This window comes from Ahaetulla prasina, chromosome 3 (genome assembly GCF_028640845.1).
Source record: "Ahaetulla prasina isolate Xishuangbanna chromosome 3, ASM2864084v1, whole genome shotgun sequence".
Lineage (NCBI taxonomy): Eukaryota > Metazoa > Chordata > Lepidosauria > Squamata > Colubridae > Ahaetulla > Ahaetulla prasina.
The window spans coordinates 183,767,779-183,791,093 of record NC_080541.1 but is presented as its reverse complement, the minus strand read 5'-3'; the positions used below and the strand labels follow the sequence as shown (position 1 = coordinate 183,791,093).

Genomic DNA, 23,315 nt, shown 5'->3' with positions numbered 1-23,315 from the left:
AAAATATCAAACTGATTATGCACAAACAGATAAAGAATTAGAAAATGTTATATTTAAAAGAAAAATAAAATGGAAGATACAATAGTCCAATTGAGAAATAAATAAGAGAAAAGGTATACCTTTTCTAGAGTCATAACTCATCTCTTATAATGATATGTAGAAATGACCTTGGACATTTGAGTATAGCAAAATTCTCAGAAGCGATTCTCCCTAGTTTTTTGGGCTGTAAAGGTGACAGGGGAGAATGTACTTTCATACTTGCAAGATTCTGTTGATGTAACTTACTTGCAAATATTTTTGGATGTGCTTCAACACTGGAGGTTTTAAAGAAGAGATTGAACAACCATTTGTCTGAAATGCAATAGGGTTTTCAGCTTGAACCAGGGTTGGACTAGAAGACCTCCAAGGTCTCTTCCAATTTTTTTATTCCTGTTTGGATTACTTGGCAAGGCTGACTTCAATCTTGCTAGTCTGAAAGTACACCCCCCCAATTGCCTTCACAGCCTAAAAAACTAGGGAAAATCACATCTGAGAAGTTTGCTACACCTACATTTTTATTGTGAGACTAAGCTGTCTCTTAACCAACCATTGACTTGGCTGCAGCCCTCATGCTATTACAGTTCTTTACAGCAGATATTCCTTGACTTATAACCATTCAGTGATTGACTGAAGTTACAGCATGAAGAAAGTGACTTATGACCATTATTCACACTTACAACAGCATCCCCATGGTTATGTGATCAAAATTCAGATGCTTGGCAACTACGGTAGAATATATTTATGATGGTTGCAGAGTCCCAGGCCCATGTGATCACTTTTTGCAACCCTCTAACGAGCAAAGTCAATAGGGAAGTCAGATTCACTTAACAACCATATTACTAACTTAACAACTGCAGTGATTCACATCTAACAAGGTTCTCAGTCATCCAGGTCATGGTTGTCCCTAAGGTGTTTTTTCAAAAGGCAACTGTTTTTTCCCTGAAGACATGTTGCTGAAAAGCCAAGCTTTTTCAGTTCTGACTGTCAGCAACACATCTTCAAGAAAAACCCAAAGAAATCCAGTTGCCTTTTGAAATTGCAATGATTCACTTAACAACTGTGGCAACAAAAGGTTGTAAAATGGGGCAAATTTCATTTAACATCTCTCTCGTTTAGCAATGGAAATTTTGGGTTCAATTGTGGTGGTAGGTTGAGGCTATCTGTATTGCTAGTTGGTCCTAGTAAAGGCATTTAAGAATTTGTTCCAATACATTTAATGTTTGGAGACATATGGCTGGTTCATTCTTCCATGGATAGCTATTCCTGTTGAAGCAATTCTCCAGATCAGTCTTAACAATCACTGTCAATTGTACATGTGCATAAAAACAACAGGAGAGTTCACATGATTGACTAGGATTTCCAATTCATTATCCAGCAGCCAGAATACCTACCCTTCCCTTTGAAGTGGCCTTGTTTTTGCTCCCCTTTGGTCTACCACGTGGTCTCTTGGGTATTGGTGCCTCACTGGGTTCTTGCTATAAGCAAAGAGTATTACAATGAATGACAGAGAAATAAATGTAGTTAATGCTTGCACATTCTCTCAGGGCATTTTGCTCTGTATCCAGAAGCTACAATGAAAGAAATATAAGAACCCCACCAATACAGCCAATTTAAAAATTTGATATACAGGCACATTAATTTCTGATAGAGGTTCATAATACAGTCTATAGTGATTAAAGTACGAGTTTCAAAGATGTAACACTATGTTTAGTGGTACAATCTACACATTTTCCTTATTCTCATTTTATCATATAGTGGACAATGTTCAAGTGTTATATACTGTAGCTAGTGTTTCACATTTCCTGTAACATTCCACTTTTAGCTGTAAACTAGACGACCCCCTGACCCATTAGACCATCATTTTATAGATATTTCCTTACTCAAACACCGAAACAGAATGATGACAGGTGGGCAAAAAAGTGGGAGTGGGAGCAACTTCTGGCTTGCTGCTGGCTTCCCCACTGAGTTTCTTTATGAGAAGCTACCAGTGAACCTTGACAATCTTCCTTACTGCCTATTCTTTCATTACTCTCTCCTTCCTGCTTTCCTATTCCTTTCCTTCTGTTCCTCCCTCTTACCTTGCTTCTTTTTCTCCCTCCTTCTTTACTTTCCTCCCTCATTCATTTCTTCTCTTTTCTTCCTCCCTTTCTTTCTTCCTGCCTGTTCCATTTCTTTTTCCCTCCTTCTTGTTCCTCTCCCTCCTCTTATCTTTCTTTCTGTTCCTATCTCCCTTCTTCCTTTTCTTCTTTCCTTCCTGTTCCTTTTATATTTATTTATTTATTTATTTATTTATTTATTTATTTATTTATTTATTTATTTATTTATTTATTTATTTGTCAAACACAACAGTATATATAAGTATAAGCATGAAATAACCATACAAATTAGATACAATCAAAGGGAACATTAGGACAGGAAAGGTAGGCACGCTGGTGCTCTTATGCACGCCCCTTACAGACCTCTTAGGAATGGGGTGAGGTCAATAGTAGATAGTCTTTGGTTAAAGCTTTGGGGATTTTGAGAAGAGACCACAGAGTCAGGTAGTGCATTCCAGGCATTAACAACTCTGTTACTGAAGTCATATTTTCTGCAATCAAGATTGGAGCGGTTCACATTACGTTTAAATCTATTGTGTGCGCGTGTATTGTTGCGATTGAAGCTGAAGTAGTCTTCGACAGGAAGGACATTGTAGCAGATGATTTTATGAGTTATACTCAGGTCATGCCGAAGGCGGCGGAGTTCTAAATTTTCTAAACCCAGGATTTCAAGTCTGGTGGCATAAGGTATTTTGTTGTGATCAGAAGAGTGGAGACCTCTTCTTGTAAAATATTTCTGGACATGCTCAATTGTATTAATGTCCAAAATGAGGTGTGGGTTCCAGACAGGCAAGCTGTATTCGAGAATTAGTCTAGCAAATATTTTGTATGCTCTGGTTAGTAGTGTAATCTTTCTGGAAAAGAAGCTACGCAAGATTAAGTTTACAACTCTTAAAGCCTTTTTGGCGATGTAGTTGCAGTGGGCTTTGGCACTTAGATCGTTTGATATGAAAACTCCAAGGTCTTTGACGGGGTGAGGGTCATCTACAAGGTAATGTCCATCAAGCTTGTATTTAATGTTCTGATTCTTTTTTCCAATGTGTAAGACAGAGCATTTGCTGGTTGAGATTTGGAGTTGCCAAATTTTTGACCATTCCGACACAAAGTCAAGCTCTTTTTTAAGGGTAGCCGCATTGTTGGTAGTGTTAAATAGTTTAACATCATCAGCGAAGAGAACACAATAACTTGAGATATGGTCACAGAGATCATTTATGTATAGTATGAAGAGCGGTGGTCCAAGAACGCTGCCTTGAGGAACGCCACTTTTGACAGGAATAGGATTTGAAAGAGCATTGCCAATTTTGACCACTTCTTGTCTGTTTGACAGGAACGCTGATATCCAATTATGGAGGGGTCCGGAGATGCTGTAGGATTTTAGTTTTAGAAGAAGTTTGTCATGTACCACTGAGTCAAAAGCTTTACAGAAGTCTATATAAATTGCATCTATTGTTTTGCCCCGATCAAGATTTGTAGTCCATGTTTTTGCAGTGAAGAAGTTGTAAATTACAGGATAATTTTTTTCTGAAACCAAATTGTTTATTAGAGAGTAGGTTGCTTGTTTCAAGGTGGAGGGTGATGGATTGGTTGATGATTGATTCCATTACTTTGCAGGTGACGCAGCATAGAGAAATTGGTCTATAATTTTCAACTAGGCTGGGGTCTCCTTTTTTGAAGACAGGGATGACTGTGGCTAGTGACCATAGTTTGGGAAGGGAGCTGGTCCTGAAAGATTTTTCAAAGATTATGCTTAGGGGTTTTGCTATAACAATGGAAAGCTTTTTTAAGAAGTATGCACATAGACCATCAGGTCCAATAGATAGAGATGGTTTCAGTCTGTGAAGGGCCTTTTCAACATTATCTTCTGTGAAATCTATTTGTGTTAGATCGTTGTAATCATTGTTGGTACGACTGGGGAATTTTGGGTATGAGCCATTACTGTTAACAAAGAGCCGAAGAATGTGTTGAAGAGGTTTGCTTTAACTGTTTCATCATTACATTCTTTACCATTAGATCCTTTTAGGGGTGGGATGGATCTCTAGTCTTTAAGTTTGTTGTTTACAAAATTATAGAAAGCGCGATTGGATTTTGTGCGCAGAAGGTCTTCTCATTGTTTGATGTGGTAATTGGTGCATTCAGTCTTTATTTGGTGGCATATATTTTTGTAGCGGTTTTTAAAGTTGGCTACCTTCCCTCCCTTCCTTCCTCCCTCTTCCCTCCCGCCCTTCCTCCCTCTTCCTTCCTTCCTCACTTCCTTTTCTCCTTTCCTTTCCTTTCCTTTCCTTTCCTTTCCTTTCCTTTCCTTTCCTTTCCTTTCCTTTCCTACCAGGCCGGGTGGAGGATGGAACAATGGAGTGTGGTGCCCTCCTATGGACTTGTTGAAAATGAGGATCACATAACCGTGGCAGATTGGGCCAAAGGTGAAGTAGCAATGTTGAAGAACCCACAACTTCCCCAAATTTCATTGCCTCAGGAGAAATGGGCCCCAGCATTTTGCAAATTAGTCAACTTGAGTTTCTTGACTGAAATACCCTATAATGCACCGTTTCAATCAGTTAGATTACAGACACAAAAATTTTAGTAGTATGCAGAAGCCAATGATCCAACATTAGCCTTTCTCCAAAAAGATTGTCACACTGTACTACTTCAGGCAGATGGAAGAGAAAGTGGTGTCAGTTGATACTTCACATCAGCAAAAAACGTGATCTCTTTCATGTAGAAGTAAGAGTAATTTTATACATGTAGAAAGGATCAGGGTTCCCAAGACTTTGATCAGTGACTATAAATCCACAGCCCAGCCCCCCATTTGTAGCCCCTTAGCATTTTGACCAAATGTAACAAAAACCAGCAGAAAAATTATCAAATTTGATCCATTTTTATTTGGATTGGTGGCTTTAAAGATGGGGATGAAAACAGTTTGCCAGAAAGGCTTCCCAGTTTTAGTTTTACCCTTAAGTCCCTGAAATGCTAGAAACAGCTCCTTCAAATTAACTAGTCTTGTACAATGACATTACTGTCACTAGAGAGCCTCATGTAATGTTCCATAACATGGATGTCAAACTCGCTGTGTCACATTGCCATCATGTGATATATCAAAACAATGTTTCCCTTTGTGGAGCTGGGTTGGCCTTTGTGTGATGCAGTCGACCCACAGGCCGCCATTTTGACACCCCTGCTCCATAACATTGGGAAGCGGACTTGTGGTTCGAAGATCATTCCAGGTTAGATAGAAAAGATGAAAAATAATGGCACATACATTTGCTTCTGGTAAAATAGAAAATATACCATGAAGCTGTCATCCAAAATCAAAATTATACTTCAGTATCTTGGTTAAATAGTTATGACTAGAATCCAGGCCTATATTTACTCAGATTATATGCTTTTAAGTTATACGCATGGTAAGAAGTGTTAACTGACTCAACTATTAATAGTGTACATTTGGAAAATCTACTGAAAATCAGTTTGTTAAATGTACTATAGTGAGAATGTTACTGGAAATGCACAGCTGCATTTTCCCTCTTATTTAGTGAGCCTATATCACTAAAGACAAATATACTTTGAAGTAGAAGGCCAACACATGGCCAACACATTTGTAGAACAGGCTGTATGGAAGTCTCATTTTCATAAACCTAAATCTAAATGCTATTGCTATAAACCACAGTGCAATGGGTTTATGTTTTTTTAAAAATTATGTCATTACAGAAGTGATGTAAATGATGACATCTGCGTAATGACAAAATGCAAATAACATAAATGATATTCTACTTTCCAACTGAATGTACTTCCTTCAAAAACTAAAGGAAAGGAAAACTCAAGAGGAAAACTCAGAGCAAAGAGATCAGGACAGAGAGTGATGTTTCAGTAATTGTGAAGCGATTCCCTATCAAAATCTTCTATTGAATCATATTATAAAGGATAATATGATTCAAGTCCTTTGACGATAAATAGTAGTGAGACAAAACATGTAAACTCTCTGGAAACCCAATGTTTGCTCAGTGTGTTCAATGACACAATATACTGTATTAACTGCTATATTAACTGCTTTAGAACCTCTACTTATTAAAAGGACTTAACTGAAGCTCTGATCATATTACAGATGACAATATTGCAGAGTTGCAGACAATTCTACAGAGTTCCCAAACTTTCAGCTGAAATAATCTCTAGAGGGAAAATACATTCTTTCTGGGATCAAAATAAGCAACTCTAAGGCAATACTCTCCTAGTATATCAGGCTACTGCATTCATTGAACTTTTTTGGATGCTACTGAAATACTTTCTAGATAGTTTAGGAAGGAAAATATTTTGATACTTGTGAATTATGAATATGGGCAGAGATTCAGAATTTGCTTCAGTACTCCTCTACAGAACTGTGTTTGTTCCAGAAACAAAGGAGTTAGACTGTCACAATTACTGCTAGCATCATAAAGCAAGATGCCCTGATTCCCAGAGGAGTTGCTTTCATTAAGTATGCAAAGTAAATGACCTACTAATGTTTAACTTTCATTGTGTATCATCAATAGCTTTGGTTGCACCATAGTAATACTGCTTTGTATTTCCCTTTTATTATGACTCAGTTGCTTTAAACAATAACCAGTCAGAGGCAAGATTCATAGTACATCTTGCAAAAGTTTCCCCTAATAACAGGAGGGAAGCTGAACACTGTACAAACCTGGGGTTGCTTCCTGGGCCGACCTCGTCCTCTCTTCTCTGAAACATCCTTGTCTTGTTTAGCAGACAGGGGCTGGCTTGATTTTGCACTGGATTCACTCATCTTCTCTCTTTTAAAAGGACAGATATAAAATGATTCAGTTAATTCTTTTCTCTCAAATGTCAACATATGTAGATTTTAAAATAGATTTTATTCTATTAGAATAGAATAGAATAGAATAGAATAGAATTTTTATTGGCCAAGTGTGATTGGACACACAAGGAATTTGTCTTGGTGCATATGCTCTCAGTGTACATAAAAGAAAAGATACGTTCATTGATATTAGATTATCAAACCTTATGAAAGGGTATGAACAATGCAAAGTGCCTTTAAGGCTCTGCCCTCTTCCTGCCCAGAAAGCAAAAGAAAAGCCCAGTCTACACTTTCAAGAGGTGCTCTTAACCAAGCAAAGAGGAAATGCCCTCTATTTGCCTCAGTAGGGAAAGCAAAGCGCTTTGAAAAATGGATCTATTCAGATCAGCACGCTCCAAAGGCATCCAAAGGGCCCCCTGTTCTAAATTTGTGTGTGTGTCTGTCTGGTCTGTCTGTCTGCTTCACTGCAGTACAACATACAGTCTAACACAAATATCATGAATGACCATTATTGGAAGAGTTAGCTGCACTACTCTTGTCACTCTGCCAACCCCAAAACTAGAACACTTCCGATTTTTATTAAAGGCTACATGTTTTATTGGACTAAGAATATTAGTGCTTCTTAGAAGTTAATCAGACTCACTTCACATTTATTGTGTTACCAACAGATTAAAATAATTAGAATAATTTCTTTTACAATTGATACCCGATTAAATATGCAATTAGTTATTAGTTTTATTCCATGAATTCATTAATTTATCATTAATTTATCAATGATAGAAGAATAACCTAAATTCTGAATGAAAAAAGAATATGGTTTGTTTTAAATAAAGCCTCAGAGCAAAAAGCATTCTCTGCTATGGAAAAGAGGGCTGTGTCCACAGGCATTTTTTGTTTGTTGTTTGTTTAGTAAGCCCTTGTATTTTAAGGTGAATTCTCTGAAGATCATTTTGAGTCTAAGCCTTATAACTACCGCAGTACTGCCAGTGAAAATATTACAATGAAGAGAAATTAATATCCTAGCATTTTGTTCCTTGCATACTCATAACCAACTGTATATTGGTGCTAAGCAATATTGGTGCTAAGCAATATGAGATGTTTTCCTCACATAATGCAGAAAAAAATTGCAATAGATTTCTGAAAAAAAGGCATTGGGGATGGAAGCATAAAGAAGAGGGTCAGCCAGACCAGTCTTACATGTCCAATCCAAAAATCTAAATTGTGCAAGAATAAGAATTTAGGAAGATAGCTTATTCCACAAAGAATTTGAAAAACAGAAAACATAGGTCAAAGTTATTTAAAGCCAAAATCAACATAGTAAATATATTTTAGAAGCTGTAAGGTCTTCTGCAAGACAAACTTTAAAAAGAATTTTACAAAAGTTACTAAGGGCAATTGACAGGAAAAGTGCATTATACTGACTAAGATAACCAATTTAAATTAGATCTAAGCCAATCATTCCCAATTTAAAGGCATCAAATGGGCTTAGGTCTATATATCCCAAATCCTCATCTAGCATGGCCAATCAGGTTGAGAAAAAAAGGATCTAGATACTTTTTTCTCTTAAAGGCCAAACTCATATCTATTGTGCTGCTATTACTATGACAATAATACTGTCTGAGTGGGACAAGAATGATGGTAGCACTGCCCTACAAGAGGAATTTCTGAAATGCCATATTGGAAGGATGTTAAATCTTATTCATATAGCACTACTTCAATCAAAATATCTGCTTTAAGATAAAAATGAGAATGTCAATGTGCTACCTCATGTAATTTTGTATTGTTCTGCCCTCAGCTACTTTTCCAGTCATACACAGCAATATCCAACTTCTTGAATGTTTGTCTGCAACTTGACAACTGTCCGAATCTATCAGAAACAAGGCCATAAAAGGGTAGACTACCTGCTGAGCTGTTTCCATGGTGACCCCTATGACCAGGGGGAGTCAATAGGCAGCGACTCCTCCACAATAAACACCAATGTATCAGCTTGAATTGCAGGGCACCACCCTGTCCCCAGTTCTAAAAGATTCACATTGACCATGTTTAACCAAACCATTTCCTTAAAATTAGATGCCTTTGGGCAACCACAGCATATCATCCAATCATACATTCTCTTTGTTGGCCTCTGAATAGAAAAGAGAAATCCTCAACTTTTCTGTGCATTCTAAACACAGAGAGGTTCAATGAAATGCTGGCTTGTAGATTCTTTCTCCTAGTTGTTGGCAGGAACTGACAGCATCTTATCAGAAAACCCACAAAGGATTTTGACTAAAAAGAGCCAGAGCTGTTTATATATGATAATCTAAAGATTTATCAAGGCTCAAGATGCGGTTGAGGTCAGACCCAAACTGATAGTAGTATGTAACTGTCTCAAAAAATGAATGAACCTCTCTCTCCCCCCTATTTGAATGTCTAATATAACATATTAAAAATCAATGTGTTAATGCCTTTGGATGTCAGAAACTTTTCTCCTCACGTTTAGAATTTTGTTTGCATCCATATCCCTGCAAACATGTTCCTTGGTGTCTCCCAGGCTATCTTCCTGCCTTTTAAGTTTGCTTAGACATCTTTAAATAAAAATACAGAAAAAATATTGATGCTCTAAAAACCTCTTCCTCTTCAATTGCAATAATATTTTGGGGCTCCATATAATTATATATTTATACAAAAATAAAAAAGAGGGGTGGATGTGTACCTTACCTACCATGAAAAAATAAAGTGAAGTGATAGACCATGTATTATGGGGATTAGTGCGCAACAACTTCACTAATTGTCCTTCTGGCAATGGGTGTTTTGGGGACCAGCTAATCCTACCATGTACATGCCTTTGCACATGACAGGCATTTTCTTAGCATTGCCACAATTTGCACTTAATTTCCAAATGTGGCCAGAGATCCCAAAATGTGCCTTCCCCTTCTCTTATGTACACCATTAGAAGTTTAGTCTATGGCATTGACAATTAGAAATAGACATCTTGAAGCTTCCCATAAGCAAAGAATTGAAGAATATTCATAGGATTAGGCATTTTTAACATACTCACAATACTTATTTATTATTTATTTTATTAGATTTCTAGACCGCCCTTCTCCCGAAGGACTCAGGGCGGTGTACAGCCATAATAAAAATAAACAATGTACAATTAAAAATAAATTTAAAAATTTATTATATAGTTTGGCCACGAAATTTAAAATATATAAAATCTAAAAAACCCCAATTTAAAACTTTAAATTTAAAATCTAAACGATTTAAGAGAGCCCCGCGCGAACAAACAAATATGTTTTCAGTTCGCGGTGAAAGGTCTGAAGGTCCGATATTTGGCGTAAACCAGGGGAAAGTTCATTCCAAAGGGTAGGAGCCCCCACAGAGAAGGATCTTCCCCTGGGGGCCGCCAGCCGACATTGTTTGGCGGATGGCACCCTGAGAAGTCCCTCTCTGTGTGAGCGTACGGGTCGGTGGGAGGCATGAGGTAGCAGCAGCTTGATAAAGCTTTATTATTTACAAATATTGCCAGTAGCAAAAGCTCATTTTTATCCTTATTCCTAAATGCAAAGCATACAGTTTAAAAGATCCACATTTTTTAGATTACAATATTATCTAAATAATTTTTCTTCAAAGCTTATAAATTCAAAAAGTTTTCTTTATTTCTTTATTTATTATTTAAATTTTTATACCGCCCTTCTCCCGAAGGACTCAGGGCGGTTCACAGCCAGATAAAATAAACAATAATATTACAATATAAATACTATTAAAATACAATTAAAAGACTTATTCAATTGGCCTAGATTAAAAATTTAGAATAAATGATAAAAACCCATTAAAACCAACAAATTTAAAAACTAATCCAGTCCTGCGCAGATGAATAAATGTGTTTTAAGCTCGCGACGGAAGGTTCGGAGGTCCGGAAGTTGACGAAGTCCTGGGGGGAGTTCGTTCCAGAGGGCGGGAGCCCCCACAGAGAAGGCCCTTCCCCTGGGTGTCGCCAGACGACACTGTCTCGCTGACGGCACCCTGAGGAGTCCCTCTCTGTGAGAGCACACAGGTCGGTGAGAGGTATTCGGTAGCAGTAGGCGGTCCCGTAAGTAGCCCGGCCCTATGCCATGGAGCGCTTTGAAGATGGTCACCAAAACCTTGAAGCGCACCCGGAAGGCCACAGGTAGCCAGTGCAGTCTGCGCAGGATAGGTGTCACACGGGAGCCACGAGGGGCTCCCTCTATCACCCGCGCAGCCGCATTCTGGACTAACTGAAGCCTCCGGATGCCCCTCAAGGGGAGCCCCATGTAGAGAGCATTGCAGTAATCCAGACGAGACGTCACGAGGGCGTGAGTGACTGTGCACAAGGCATCCCGGTCTAGAAAGGGGCGCAACTGGCGCACCAGGCGAACCTGGTGGAAAGCTCTCCTGGAGACGGCCGTCAGGTGGTCTTCAAAAGACAGCCGTTCATCCAGGAGAACGCCCAAGTTGCGCACCCTCTCCATCGGGGCCAATGACTCGCTCCCAACAGTCAGCCGTGGACTCAGCTGACTGTACCGGGATGCCGGCATCCACAGCCACTCCGTCTTGGAGGGATTGAGCTTGAGCCTGTTTCTCCCCATCCAGACCCGTACGGCTTCTAAACACCGGGACAGCACTTCAATGGCTTCGTTGGGGTGGCCCGGTGTGGAAAAGTACAGCTGGGTGTCATCCGCGTACAGCTGGTACCTCACACCAAAACCACTGATGATCTCACCCAGCGGCTTCATATAGATGTTGAACAGAAGGGGCGAGAGAATCGACCCCTGCGGCACCCCACAAGTGAGGCGCCTCGGGGTCGACCTCTGCCCCCCCGTCAACACCGTCTGCGACCGGTCGGAGAGATAGGAGGAGAACCACCGATAAACGGTGCCTCTCACTCCCAATCCCTCCAACCGGCGCAGCAGGATACCTGCTTGTTGAGAAAGTTGAGAAAGGAGCGCTTTTTCTAATAAAACAAACTCAGCCAAGAAAACAAAATTATGAGAGTTTTTATGAGATGACCAAGGGAGATTTTTTTTTGGACTTGGAATTAGCTGCCTGCAGGATGTAGATATTTCTAGGAACATTGTTTAAAAATATATACTCCAGACAGATTTATGAACTTTGAACAGAGAAGTACTAGTCTTTTTTACAAAATTTGACTCATACTCAATTATGGAAATGACTCATACCCTTTTTAAAAAGAGCCAGACACCTATAAATAATATTTAGAAATGCTTGCTACAGAGTTGAACTTATTGAATTCAGTGTGGATTTAATTTGGAATAAACTTATTAAGGACTGAGTAGTAGTCTTTAAGCAACTGTTATAAAATTATGGCCCCTATAATTTTATAGGTCCCCATAGGTTTCAGAGAGGATTAAAGGTAGCCAACCTTTTTCAATCTTGGTATATAAGTGTTTCACCCCTTAAATCAATCAAAATGAAAAAAAAAAGTGAAAAAATGGTCCCCTTCAATTTGGAGTTGCAAAGAGGTGCTGAGAAAGATGCATGCAGTCAATAAATTCCTTATGTATGACATAAATAGATCCACTCACCTAAGATTAAAAAGCCACCATCACAAACCACACTCTCAAGCCATCAATACATATTCATGTAAATATGTATCTATTACATTATTTCCTTTTGTGGTAGAATAAAATTGTGCCAAAGTAGAAAAAGCAAGCTGAAGAAATTAAATTAACATGAAACAGAAAAAAGAAAAGCTAAAATTATATTACACTAACACTATTCACTATATTCAACATACTTTCCTATCCTTGAAGAACCATCCCTGCCTCTCCCATACACTGATTCATATATTGCTTTTTGTTCTTCAGACCTCATCAGCTCCACCCAACCATAACTTTCTTGGTCTTCCTTTTCCTCTCAAGTCATTTGTTTGTACTTTGTATATTTGTTTTGTAATTCAATCTTTATTTACTCTCTGCATGGAAAATACTTCCAATGTATTTTTTTTTCATATTGGTCACTCACTTTTGAATTCAATACAGTCATCCATCACTCATTCATTCTTGACCCCATCTCTTTTTGATGTAACCACACACTTAAGTATCCTGTTCCCACTGCATTCAAGTGATTGTTATGTTCCTCTTCACATATCCAGCTCTCCCTTCCATACAACTAAATGGGCAAGAAAGCATGCTGTTATTCACAGCCATTTTTGCTTCTTTTGGCAAACATTCATTCTTCACCATAGATCAAATGCTAATAGAACTATCTTTCTATTTACATGTTTTAAAATTTCTCCATAGCCCCATTTTCAATAAATGTTTTAACATGATGTACAACATCAATTTTCTATTTTTTTTACCATATAACTTACAATCACGCATCCCATTTTCTTTGTAAAAAGCAACTTTTATTTTTGAAATTAGTAATTTTCAGATCAAAATTCCTTATTGCATTTGCATTTGTACAATTTAGCACTTGATACAAATCAGTTTCTTAGCCAACAAGGCATTGTCTACATACAAAGTATACAAATTCACATGCTCAATCAACATATCTTTAACATCACCACAAACATAATAAATAATAAAGAGACATCCTTACCACTTGCGTAATGCTGAAATGCTGATTAGGCATTTTATTTATTTTCATACAGATTTTACTTGAGCTGTATTGCATTCGGCAAACCAACTTTCAACACACTCTTGCAAAATATCCCATAACTCAAACTTATTTACTTAATCATAGGTTTTCTCCAAATAAACTATACTTTTCTTTTTCAATATGTTGAACAATAAAGATGGGCTGCCTACCCTTTGTCCAACATGGAACTGCACTATATTGTCCTTTTCCTTGAATCAGAATTCTGTCAAACTTGTTCCTAGGCCCACTTCTAATCCTCCTTATAGTTTTAACATTCAATTTGCTATCTTTTTTTTTCCCCTGTGGGAGAATATTATAACATTCTTCCAGATATCAGGCACAGGTGCTGGCTTCACACATGTGAACCACATCCATATTTTAAAGTTTCTTTAGTGATACCAGCTATTACTGCAGTCTTCTCAGTCTAAGATTCTTTTTTTTTTGTTTACATTTATATGCCGCCCTTCTCCGAAGACTCAGGGCGGCTTACAGTGTGTAAGGCAATAGTCTCATTCTATTTGTATATTTACAAAGTCAACTTATTGCCCCCCCAACAATCTGGGTCCTCATTTTACCTACCTTATAAAGGATGGAAGGCTGAGTCAACCTTGGGCCTGGTGGGACTAGAACCTGCAGTAATTGCAGGCAGCTGTGTTTTAATAACAGGCTATCTTACAGCCTGAGCCACCACGGCCCCTATTCTCACAGCATTTATTTCCATTTCATTAGTGTTTTCTTAGACACTAAGAACATTTCAACTCCAATCTTTGACATATCACTTTTATCCATATCTCTCTCTCAAATATTCTTTCTAACACACCATCACTTGAGTTTCATCCCAGCAGTCATTCTGTTTCAGTGGCCTCTTTCACTTCTTTTTCTCTTGTATCTATTTCCCCCATGAATCTTTGACATTATTAAAAAATGGTCGCCCAACATTCAGATGATCAGGGCTTTGTATATTTCTCTCAATTTTCATTATAAACAATCAAACCAGTCATACTTTTAGTTTTGTACTCCTTTGTAATATGCATGAATGAACTTAAATCACAAATTCAAAGCAGACCTCTTTCTAAACAGATATTGAGTATACAACATTGTTTTCAATTATTCTTGAGTCTCTGAATGTCCTAATCATTCTTCCTGTACTCTCTCATCTCATTCCCACTCATTCATATCTAACAGAACAATTTATTCCACTAAGATTGTATTTTATTCAGCATGTTACACTTCCCCAAATTTACCCCTAGTTTTTCTATTCTCGCTCACATGTAGCATTCCTGGCTGCAGCAAGACTTTGGGCAAAACCAGTCTTACTCTTCATGAGAAAAGAAAGAGGAAGAAATGCTACTCCAGACAAGCTAGGATCTCAATTCCAGAAACTAATTTGTATGCATTGCCTTCACCACACGAACTAGAAAGTATATTAATGTACCAATAACCACTCAGGATATAACAATATAATCAATACCGGATCAACTCATTTTCAAGGAATATTATACTTTTCCCTTCTAAAAACCTGGATTGAGGAAAATGCAGAAGGTTGTGAATTCCATAGAGCTGGTTTTTGTTGTTGTTGTTAGTCAGTCACAAAGTCGTGTCCGACCCATCGCAACCCCATGGACAATGTTCCTCCAGGCCTTCGTCCTCTACCATCCCCCCAGAGTCCATTTAATCTTACGCCAACTGCTTCAGCTGGTACCGAGTTCTGAACACTGGAAAGCTCTCATGCACAATGATTGAAGATGTAAAAGCAATCATTCTCACCAAGTTATTAAGAAAATGTAAAATCCACATTCAGGCAATATTTTTATCAATCCAAGTTTTAATTCATATTTCCATCAGATCAAAAATAGACTGTAAAAGGAAAAACTGTACATCAGACAATCATATTGAGTTGGGAAGCCTTATCAATTCTGTAAATTAAATAAATAAACAAATAAATAAATAGGAATGTTTACACACACATACACACAGAAAAATAGATGTAAAGAGGGGAACAGAAAAATAGATGTGAAGAGAGGAACAGGAAAATAATTTAAAATAACACAAATTGTGAGATCTCATAAACAGAACGCAAAAGCAATTCATTGGTGAAAACACCCAAGAAGATAAAGGTAATAGCTTTATTATGTTGTGAACCTCTTTTTGGAGTTATGATTATAAACTAGGCTTCTTCCCCATCTGGTGCCATCCAGATGTTTAACTTCAGACAGCTTGCCTAGGAATGACAGAAATTGCAGTCTAATATCTGTAGAAGATACTAGCTTGAGGAAGATTGACATGAATTGAACATTATGCTTGTTCTGAGAAAATTATAGTACAATTTTATACATTGCAATGTATTTGCACTGTAGCTCTACTTATACAATTCAAACTCAGAAATAGTTTGGCCTATATAGCTTTTACTTTTAGGGATTAATGTTTTATACAGTTTATGGTCAGAAGGAGCCAAAAATGTCTGTTGCTACACAAGATAGTTGTTAAGTAAGTTATGCCCCATTTTATAACCATTTTGCTATAGTTGTTAAAAGAATCACTGCAATTGTTAAGTGAATCACATCATTATGCAAATCTGGCTTCTCCCACTGACTTTGCTTATTGGAAGTGGGCTGGGAAAGTTGTAAATGGTGATCACATGACCCTGAGACAGTGCAACCATCATAAATATATGCCAGATGCCAAGTGCAAAAATTCCAATCACATGACCATGGGGATGCTGCAATAGTTGTAGATGTAAAAACAGTTGTAAATCACTTTTTTCAGTGGTTATAACTTCAAATGGTCACTAAACAAATTGTTGTAAGTCGAGGACTAGATGTAATAATATCAGAACTATACAAGGATACATATGTAAGTAATTATCAAATCAAATAAATTGAATAAAAACTACTTGCAGCAAGAATAGTATTCATATATTATAAATGTGATTAATAAATAAATATTGCACCTGTCAGATCATAGTGAAACCATGATTTAATGAATCTTGTTTTATTACTTTCACTGCAACATACCAGATTTGCAGCCCTCCAAATAACAGACAAGTCTTTAGCATTCAAAGTAGTCTGTGTAATTAATACACATTTTCATCATTTGCAACAGACGCTGTAAATTTGGATTTAACAGACATCTGGATATAAACATACTCTATCCTCCTCAATTGTCTTTTAAAATCAACATTTCTGGCTGAAAAAAAAATAAAGGTTTATTTTATTAGTTTTTCTATCCCGCCTTTATTACTTTATAAGTAAATCAAGGCAGGAAATACACATAACACTTCTTCTTCTTCGTATTTCCCCCATAACAACAGCCCTGGGAGGTGGTTGGATTGAGAGACAGTGATTGGCCCAAAGCCACTCAATAGGCTTTCATACTAAGGCTGGATCAGAACTCAGAGTGTCCTGATTTCAAAGTGAGCACCTTAACCACTACAGCAAACTAGCTCTAATTAATGTCTAAAAATTTCATTTAGGCAGTGATCTATCTAAAATTGGACTAAAACTTTTAGACCAGAGAGAGAGACTATGTAACTTATTATCACAGTACTTTGATCAATGAAAGTCAGTTGGATGAATATGAATTGTTGCAAACCTAATAGATAATTCTTAGATTTACAATAGCAATTTCCAATTTGGGAAGGGTATCTTCTAACAGTTATCATTAGAATCACATGGAAAACACAATCAATCAAACTTCTGTATTTTACACAGACCATTATTACAAGGATGTTTTCCATTTCTCTTAGGAATTTTCCATTTTCCATGAACTGTTTGCTAGCTTATTTGTCTAATTCAATGATTATGTCTACACAGTGCATCAAGCTATGGCTTGTTTTAAACAGGATTTGTAGAACAGGCTAGATCTGTTCATCAAGTCATCTAATTTTTGTAAAAAAAATTTATTTTTTATTTGCATTTATATCCCGCCCTTCTCCAAAGACTCAGGGCGGCTTACACTATGTTAGCAATAGTCTTCATTCTATTTGTATATTTATATACAAAGTCAACTTATTGCCCCCAACAATCTGGGGCAATAAATAAATAATAAATAACATGTGAAAATAATGGTATATAATTTGTGACAAAATGCCAAAATAAACATTATGGTAATAATGTATAAATTAATATATTATTGTGGAAATAATATATACTTCCACAAATTTCAGGATTGCTGGAGATGATGAATTTTGATGAGACTATAAATACTTAAAGGCAACTTACATGCTTTGCAGGTACTTGCTACGACTGAATGCCCTTTTGCATCTGCTGATGGAGAAAGCAGTGAAGGGCAAGAATCATCCCCACTCACTTCCGTTGTACAGGTAGCCTTTGACTTATGACCACAATTGAGCCCAAAATTTATGTTGCTAAGTGAAAAATTTGTTAAGTGAATTTTGCCCCATTTTATGACTTTTCTTGCCACATTTGTCAAGTGAAGCACTGCAGTTGTTAAATTAGTAATACAGCTGTTAAATGAATCTGGTTTCCCCATTGACTTTGTTTGTCAGGTTGCAAAAGTTGATCACATGATCTTGGGACACAGCGTCATAAATATGAACCAGTTTTCAAGCATCTGAATGTAAATCATATGACCAATGGGATGCTGCAACGGCCAGAATTGTGAAAAATGGTCATGTCACTTTTTTCAGTGCCATTGTAGCTTCAAATGGTCACTAAGTGAACTGTTGTAAATCAAGAATTACCTGTACTGTCCAAATTGACAAACAATTGATTCAGATTTTGGAAAGTCTTACCCCAACATGAAGAAACCAAGAAAACCAACACTGCTACAACAATGGAAGTTAAATCTCCAGTTTTAAATGAATGCAGGAAAATGTAAATCATCCTGTGTCTACATCCTAAAATAGTTACTGCCGGGAAAACTGAGAATCCATGGATATATTTATCTAGATGGAAAAAAGGAAAATGCTTATGCAGCATCCCTCCACCCCTACATATTATTCTAGACAGCTATTAGGGCCAATTCCATTTTGAGGACCCATTCCTCAAAATGAAATTGAATGCCAGCAGTCACAACCTATCACCCTTAGAAACAGCAATCCTCTGGGGTGATTTTTCTTCTCAGAAATCTGCCAATTCTCCTTCCATGTTCCCATCCCACACCCTGCTTGCACCACAACTGTTTGCTTCTATCTGATTCATAACAAATTAAATTTTGAAAGACAACAGGTTGCTCAATCCAAAATGGCTGGCCTAAATCCAAGCAGCACAGTCTCCACCCAGGAGCTGGGGCACCTTCTGTGCAAAGGCTTGGGTTTGCTTACAATATGCTGGAGGAAAATACATAAACACAAATCACAAATTTGAAGAGCCTGTTTGAAAATAGAGCTGGCTTGGGAGATCCCTTAATGGAGCATTCCAGGGGGATTCTTTTGAAGCCCCAGAAGATGGGCTATTAAAACAGCCAGCCCCACTTGAAGTGCAAATAACAAAAGGAAGTGATAAGGAAGGCTGGAGGGCCACACAGGAAGGTTAACAGAACTGGAAACTTTTGAAGAGCTGTCCTTCAGGACACAAATGTTCAATCCCACAAGGCGTTGATTTATGGGGGAGGGAGAGTATGATCCTCTTTGTGAAGAGGAAAAATGGTAAATGACATAGTTTTTTAAAGTTAGCAAGCAGCTTTATATAAGAGAACACTGATGGGGGAAAGTTACACGCTCCATCTTCTCCTTTTCCACTAAAACTAACCCTCCTGATCAGTAGAAAGAGGAAATACCCCCAATCTCTCTTCCAACCATTAGTTAACTAGGTTGAGGTGCCTCTTCAAGACACTTTCTCAATTCTGCCAACATCAGTTAGCCAAGCACTAATAATATGCTGGCTAGATGCATTACTTTCATGTCTGAACATATTTTTGATTTAAGTTCTCCAATATTTTCAAATTGAGCAATTCACTACATCAAGACTGGAATCTGAATCTGAATCTGCCTAATCAGAGCCTCTAATGAAAACACAAACATTCAAAATCAGTAGCTGCAGCTCACTGAAACTAAATATACATATTTTGGGCAGTAGTGTGGGACCCCTCCCCCAACCACAGCCACAAGTTTTACTCAAAAATGTAAGCCAAAAACGATGCACAGGCTTTATAAATAAATGAATAAAGTAAATCCGTCTAGGAGAAAATCTAGTTAAATTTACCAATCATTTCAACATCTGAAACGCTATAGCTCAGATTATACCAATTTCCTTTAAAAGAAAACGAAACCTCCGGCATCTTCCCCTTTAAAAGAGCGGAAGGGGGTGTTTCTAGAAAACCCAATGCACCTGCTATTTGCACGCACACACACTCAAATTTTTTTCCAGATCTGCATGTCTATTGGAAGAAACCCACTGAAAAAATTAATAAGTGGACGAAAGTAGTGTCGCGCGATTTGAAAATGAACACAGCCCCAGCGTGCATGTATTTGTAAGGATCTCGAGAAAAGGGGGGGGGGGCAGAGAAACCTGAAACACCAGCCGCCAGAGCTCCAATGTTATGGGAGTCTCGTAGATAGGTGCAAGTTGCAATAAGCAAAGCAGTTTTAACCGCTACCTACGCTTCCGGCGTTAAAAAATAAAAATAAAAAATAAAAAAGAGACAAGAAAAGGAATATTAAAACCATCCGACCCGTGATCTGTAGAAAAACATCCATCAGTTTTCCACCCTGAATAAAATCCGGATCAAGTGCATTAGAATTTAACATTAAAGGTGAAGTGCTTGAGAAAAGGCATACCCACTTAGCCACAAATTGCAAGGCCATTCCGCCTTCCCCAATCCAGTGAGCTCTGCTAAGACCTCCCTTCCCACACATATAACCCTTCTTCTCTTACTTGCATGCACGCTGAGAATAAAAGGCTGGAGACTATTTTATTCCGCATGCCTTACTTGCTTCCTATTGTAAATTCCGAGCACAGATACATTTTTTTGCAAACTGAAATGACTTTGCAAAATCCGGTTCTAAATTCTGCAAATGTAAAATAAAATTAACGCAACTTTTTTTTTTTTTTTTTAGAAATCACCAACTTACAATTACTCTTATTCGCGAATCTGTGTACGTTTTTCCTTGTGTGTTGTGGTGAAATGAAAATAATCCCCCCTTCTGGTTGCTGATGGTTGCAATTGCAGATCTGAAGCAGAAGGCAGGGAGACTTGCAGTGGGGGGGAAAAAGAGAGAGAGAGAGAGAGAAACAGCGTATAAGCAGGCAGGCCCCCTCTTATTTATATAAAATTTTTAAAAAATGTTCCAGGAGGAAGGAAGCTGGGTCAAAATCATTTGCAGAATTAAAAAAGTAAGAGGAAAAAAAGCTTCCTCTAAATCTTACTGGAGAGAATCCAGAAGCTAAAAATAGCAAAATCACACTCCAAATTAAATAAGGGCAGGCTGACTGGCTAAGGGGAGCTTAGCCCTTCCAGTGGAAGAGAGAAAGAGGGGGAGGGAGGGTAAAGGGGAAGGAGGAGGAGCCATTCGGCGTCTGCATCATCACCTGTGGGTGGAGGAAATATAAAAAAAGGGTGATTTTAAAAGGCTGCTTAGAGGGCTCGGGGGAAGCAAAAAAGAAAAAAAAGCAGCGGCTGCGCTGAACTGCGAAGAACAAAAGGAAAACAACGGCGGGAGCGCTACCGTAGCTGCTGCCTTTCCCCCTCGCTCCAAAAGATGAGGAAGAAATGGGAGGGAACGCTTTGCAAAACTTTAAAAAAACATCCCTGCCCCCTTGCTTTGTTTCTTCGTTTGAAGAGGTGGGGTGGGGGGCGAATACGTTTCGTGATTTCAGAAGCTCAATGACCCCAAATAGGGCTGAAGCTGATTTAACAGATTTTTTTTGGGGGGGGAATATAATTTAGGGCCGGCCCAAATCGAGACTGTGCCACACAATGTATGTGTTGGCGATTGGTATGTAATTTGACTTTTGGGGTCAAAAGTCCTGGGTTCCATGTTTGTAAATCTGCCCTGGGATTATTGACCGTGGGAATGTATTACGTGGGGAACTCCACGTTTAGTTTGGGATGTAAACGTGGTTAAGCTATAATCCCCCCCTTTCTGATGCACCTTTTCTTCAAATAAGAAATTGAGAGGTAGTAACTACTCTAGGTTGGAGGTGAGTGTTCATTGCAGGCTCCCTAAGAAGAAAATTACAGATTTCCAGGAGTCTTATCTTTCAGTTTACTGGCTTTAAAAATAATTACTGTATTTGATTTTAACATTTCAGGGTCCTGAGTCTCCATTCAGTACCAGGAGTCTCAGGCATAGTGTAAACAATACCCTTCCTGCTTGCCACATATTTCTGAATGTAGATTAATTTGCAAAATATCTAAAACCTATCCTTGTAAAGAAAAGAATACATCACCCTTGTGTGATACATATGCAAGAATACTTTTCCTTGCATATGTATCCAGTAGTGGATTTCAAATCCCGGTGCTACTGGTTCGCTATTGGGAGCGCGTGGTGCTTCTGTGCATGTGCAGAGCATTTTTGATGATGTCTTGGGTGGGCAGAGCCTCCTGCCGCTACCAGTTCACCCGAACCGGAAGCAACCCACAGCTGTATGTATCAAAATTAAATATGCATGATTAAATTCTGTGCCTATATGGACCGCCTCCTTTGGTGCATATTTGGTGCTAATTTTTGGGATGGGGATTGGTTTACCTATAGAGAAAGGGAAAGAAAGGAAAAAATTGGCCTGCAGCAGAGCAAAATGCCATTTTGACATTTTATTTCCAGGAATAACTTTGGGCCTCATAAGCTTTCTTAGAAGATAAAATGATGGATGCCTAACTGCACCCCAGGGTATTTATTGGTAGGGAGTATGGTCAGAGCAACAAGACTGCTGCCTATTGAATAAATGTCTTGTAATGAACTGGCCGTGATGTTAGCCATTTTGAGAGAGCTTGGAAAAGTCCAAATGTGCCCACCAATTCATTGCATAAAGTGTATACTGCTTTGTTATTATGAAGTATTAAGAAACTAACTTTTCCTAGATCATGTACTTCATGTAGAACTCCTCAAAGGTTCCTTTATCAAGATCTTATATTCCATTTTTCTAACAAAAATAAAAGCCATGTTTTTATCATACCTTCATATTCTACAAGTGCAGTTCAATTTAAGAAGCCCAACACATGGGCCAGGGGTTTTAGTTTTTAAATGATATTTAACAGGATTATTACTCCAAATCATAACTTTATTACTCCAAATCATAATTTTGCTGGTGCGGTCTGCTCCTCCTAGTGCTGCCGCTGGATTCTGCTCGCCTGCCAGGACAGTGCTGAACTAAACATAGACCAAACCGATGCCAGGCCTATGTGACAAGCTGGCCAGTCAATGGATCTACAGCCATCTCTCTCAAAATGCAGAGATGACCCGGCTAGATGTTGTGGAAGATGGCATTTTTTGATCCAAAAAGAGGATTCTGCATCTGTGGGAGAATCCTAGGAGGATGATGATGATATGTTTCTTAATTTTCTAATTCTGTCATATTCAGACTTACAGGCCATTTGAACTCTTTGAGCTAGCTTTCAAAGCCCCATCAAAAGCTTTCAGGGACTTCATATGTACTAATAAGATTAAGGAACAATCTGAATTGATTGGCAGAATAGAGTATACAGGTCGAAGATTTGAATCAAATAGGGTCAAAGAACTCCCATAAATGCAAAATAATTGCTGATTGAAGCTAATTAAAATAAGTTTCCCATTTTTGTAGGAAAACATCTTCAGAAATACATTTTTGAGGAGATCTATCCATGCTTAAAGAAAGATTGAATATTTCCCTTTCCAA

The 23,315-nt window shown here is 38.0% G+C and overlaps 1 protein-coding gene across 4 annotated transcripts in view; it reads right to left on the bottom strand.

Annotated features, from left to right (window-relative positions):
* Nucleotides 1-20,976, bottom strand: part of HMGA1 (high mobility group AT-hook 1) — a 31,589-nt gene extending 10,613 nt beyond the window's left edge. Inside the window, exons 1-4 of one of the 4 annotated variants that reach the window (XM_058175560.1) lie at nt 18,293-18,315; nt 17,760-17,804; nt 6,802-6,910; nt 1,431-1,514 (exon numbers count right to left, since the gene is read on the bottom strand). In XM_058175560.1, coding sequence (XP_058031543.1) covers nt 1,431-1,514; nt 6,802-6,910; nt 17,760-17,804; nt 18,293-18,300 — 246 coding nt within the window. In that variant the 5' untranslated portion in view covers nt 18,301-18,315. Of the gene's footprint in view, nt 1-1,430; nt 1,515-6,801; nt 6,911-17,759; nt 17,805-18,292; nt 18,575-20,572 lie in introns of those variants that run through there. The other 3 variants (XM_058175561.1, XM_058175563.1, XM_058175562.1) reach the window with 3 other exon arrangements.
* Nucleotides 20,977-23,315: the final 2,339 nt, after the last annotated feature.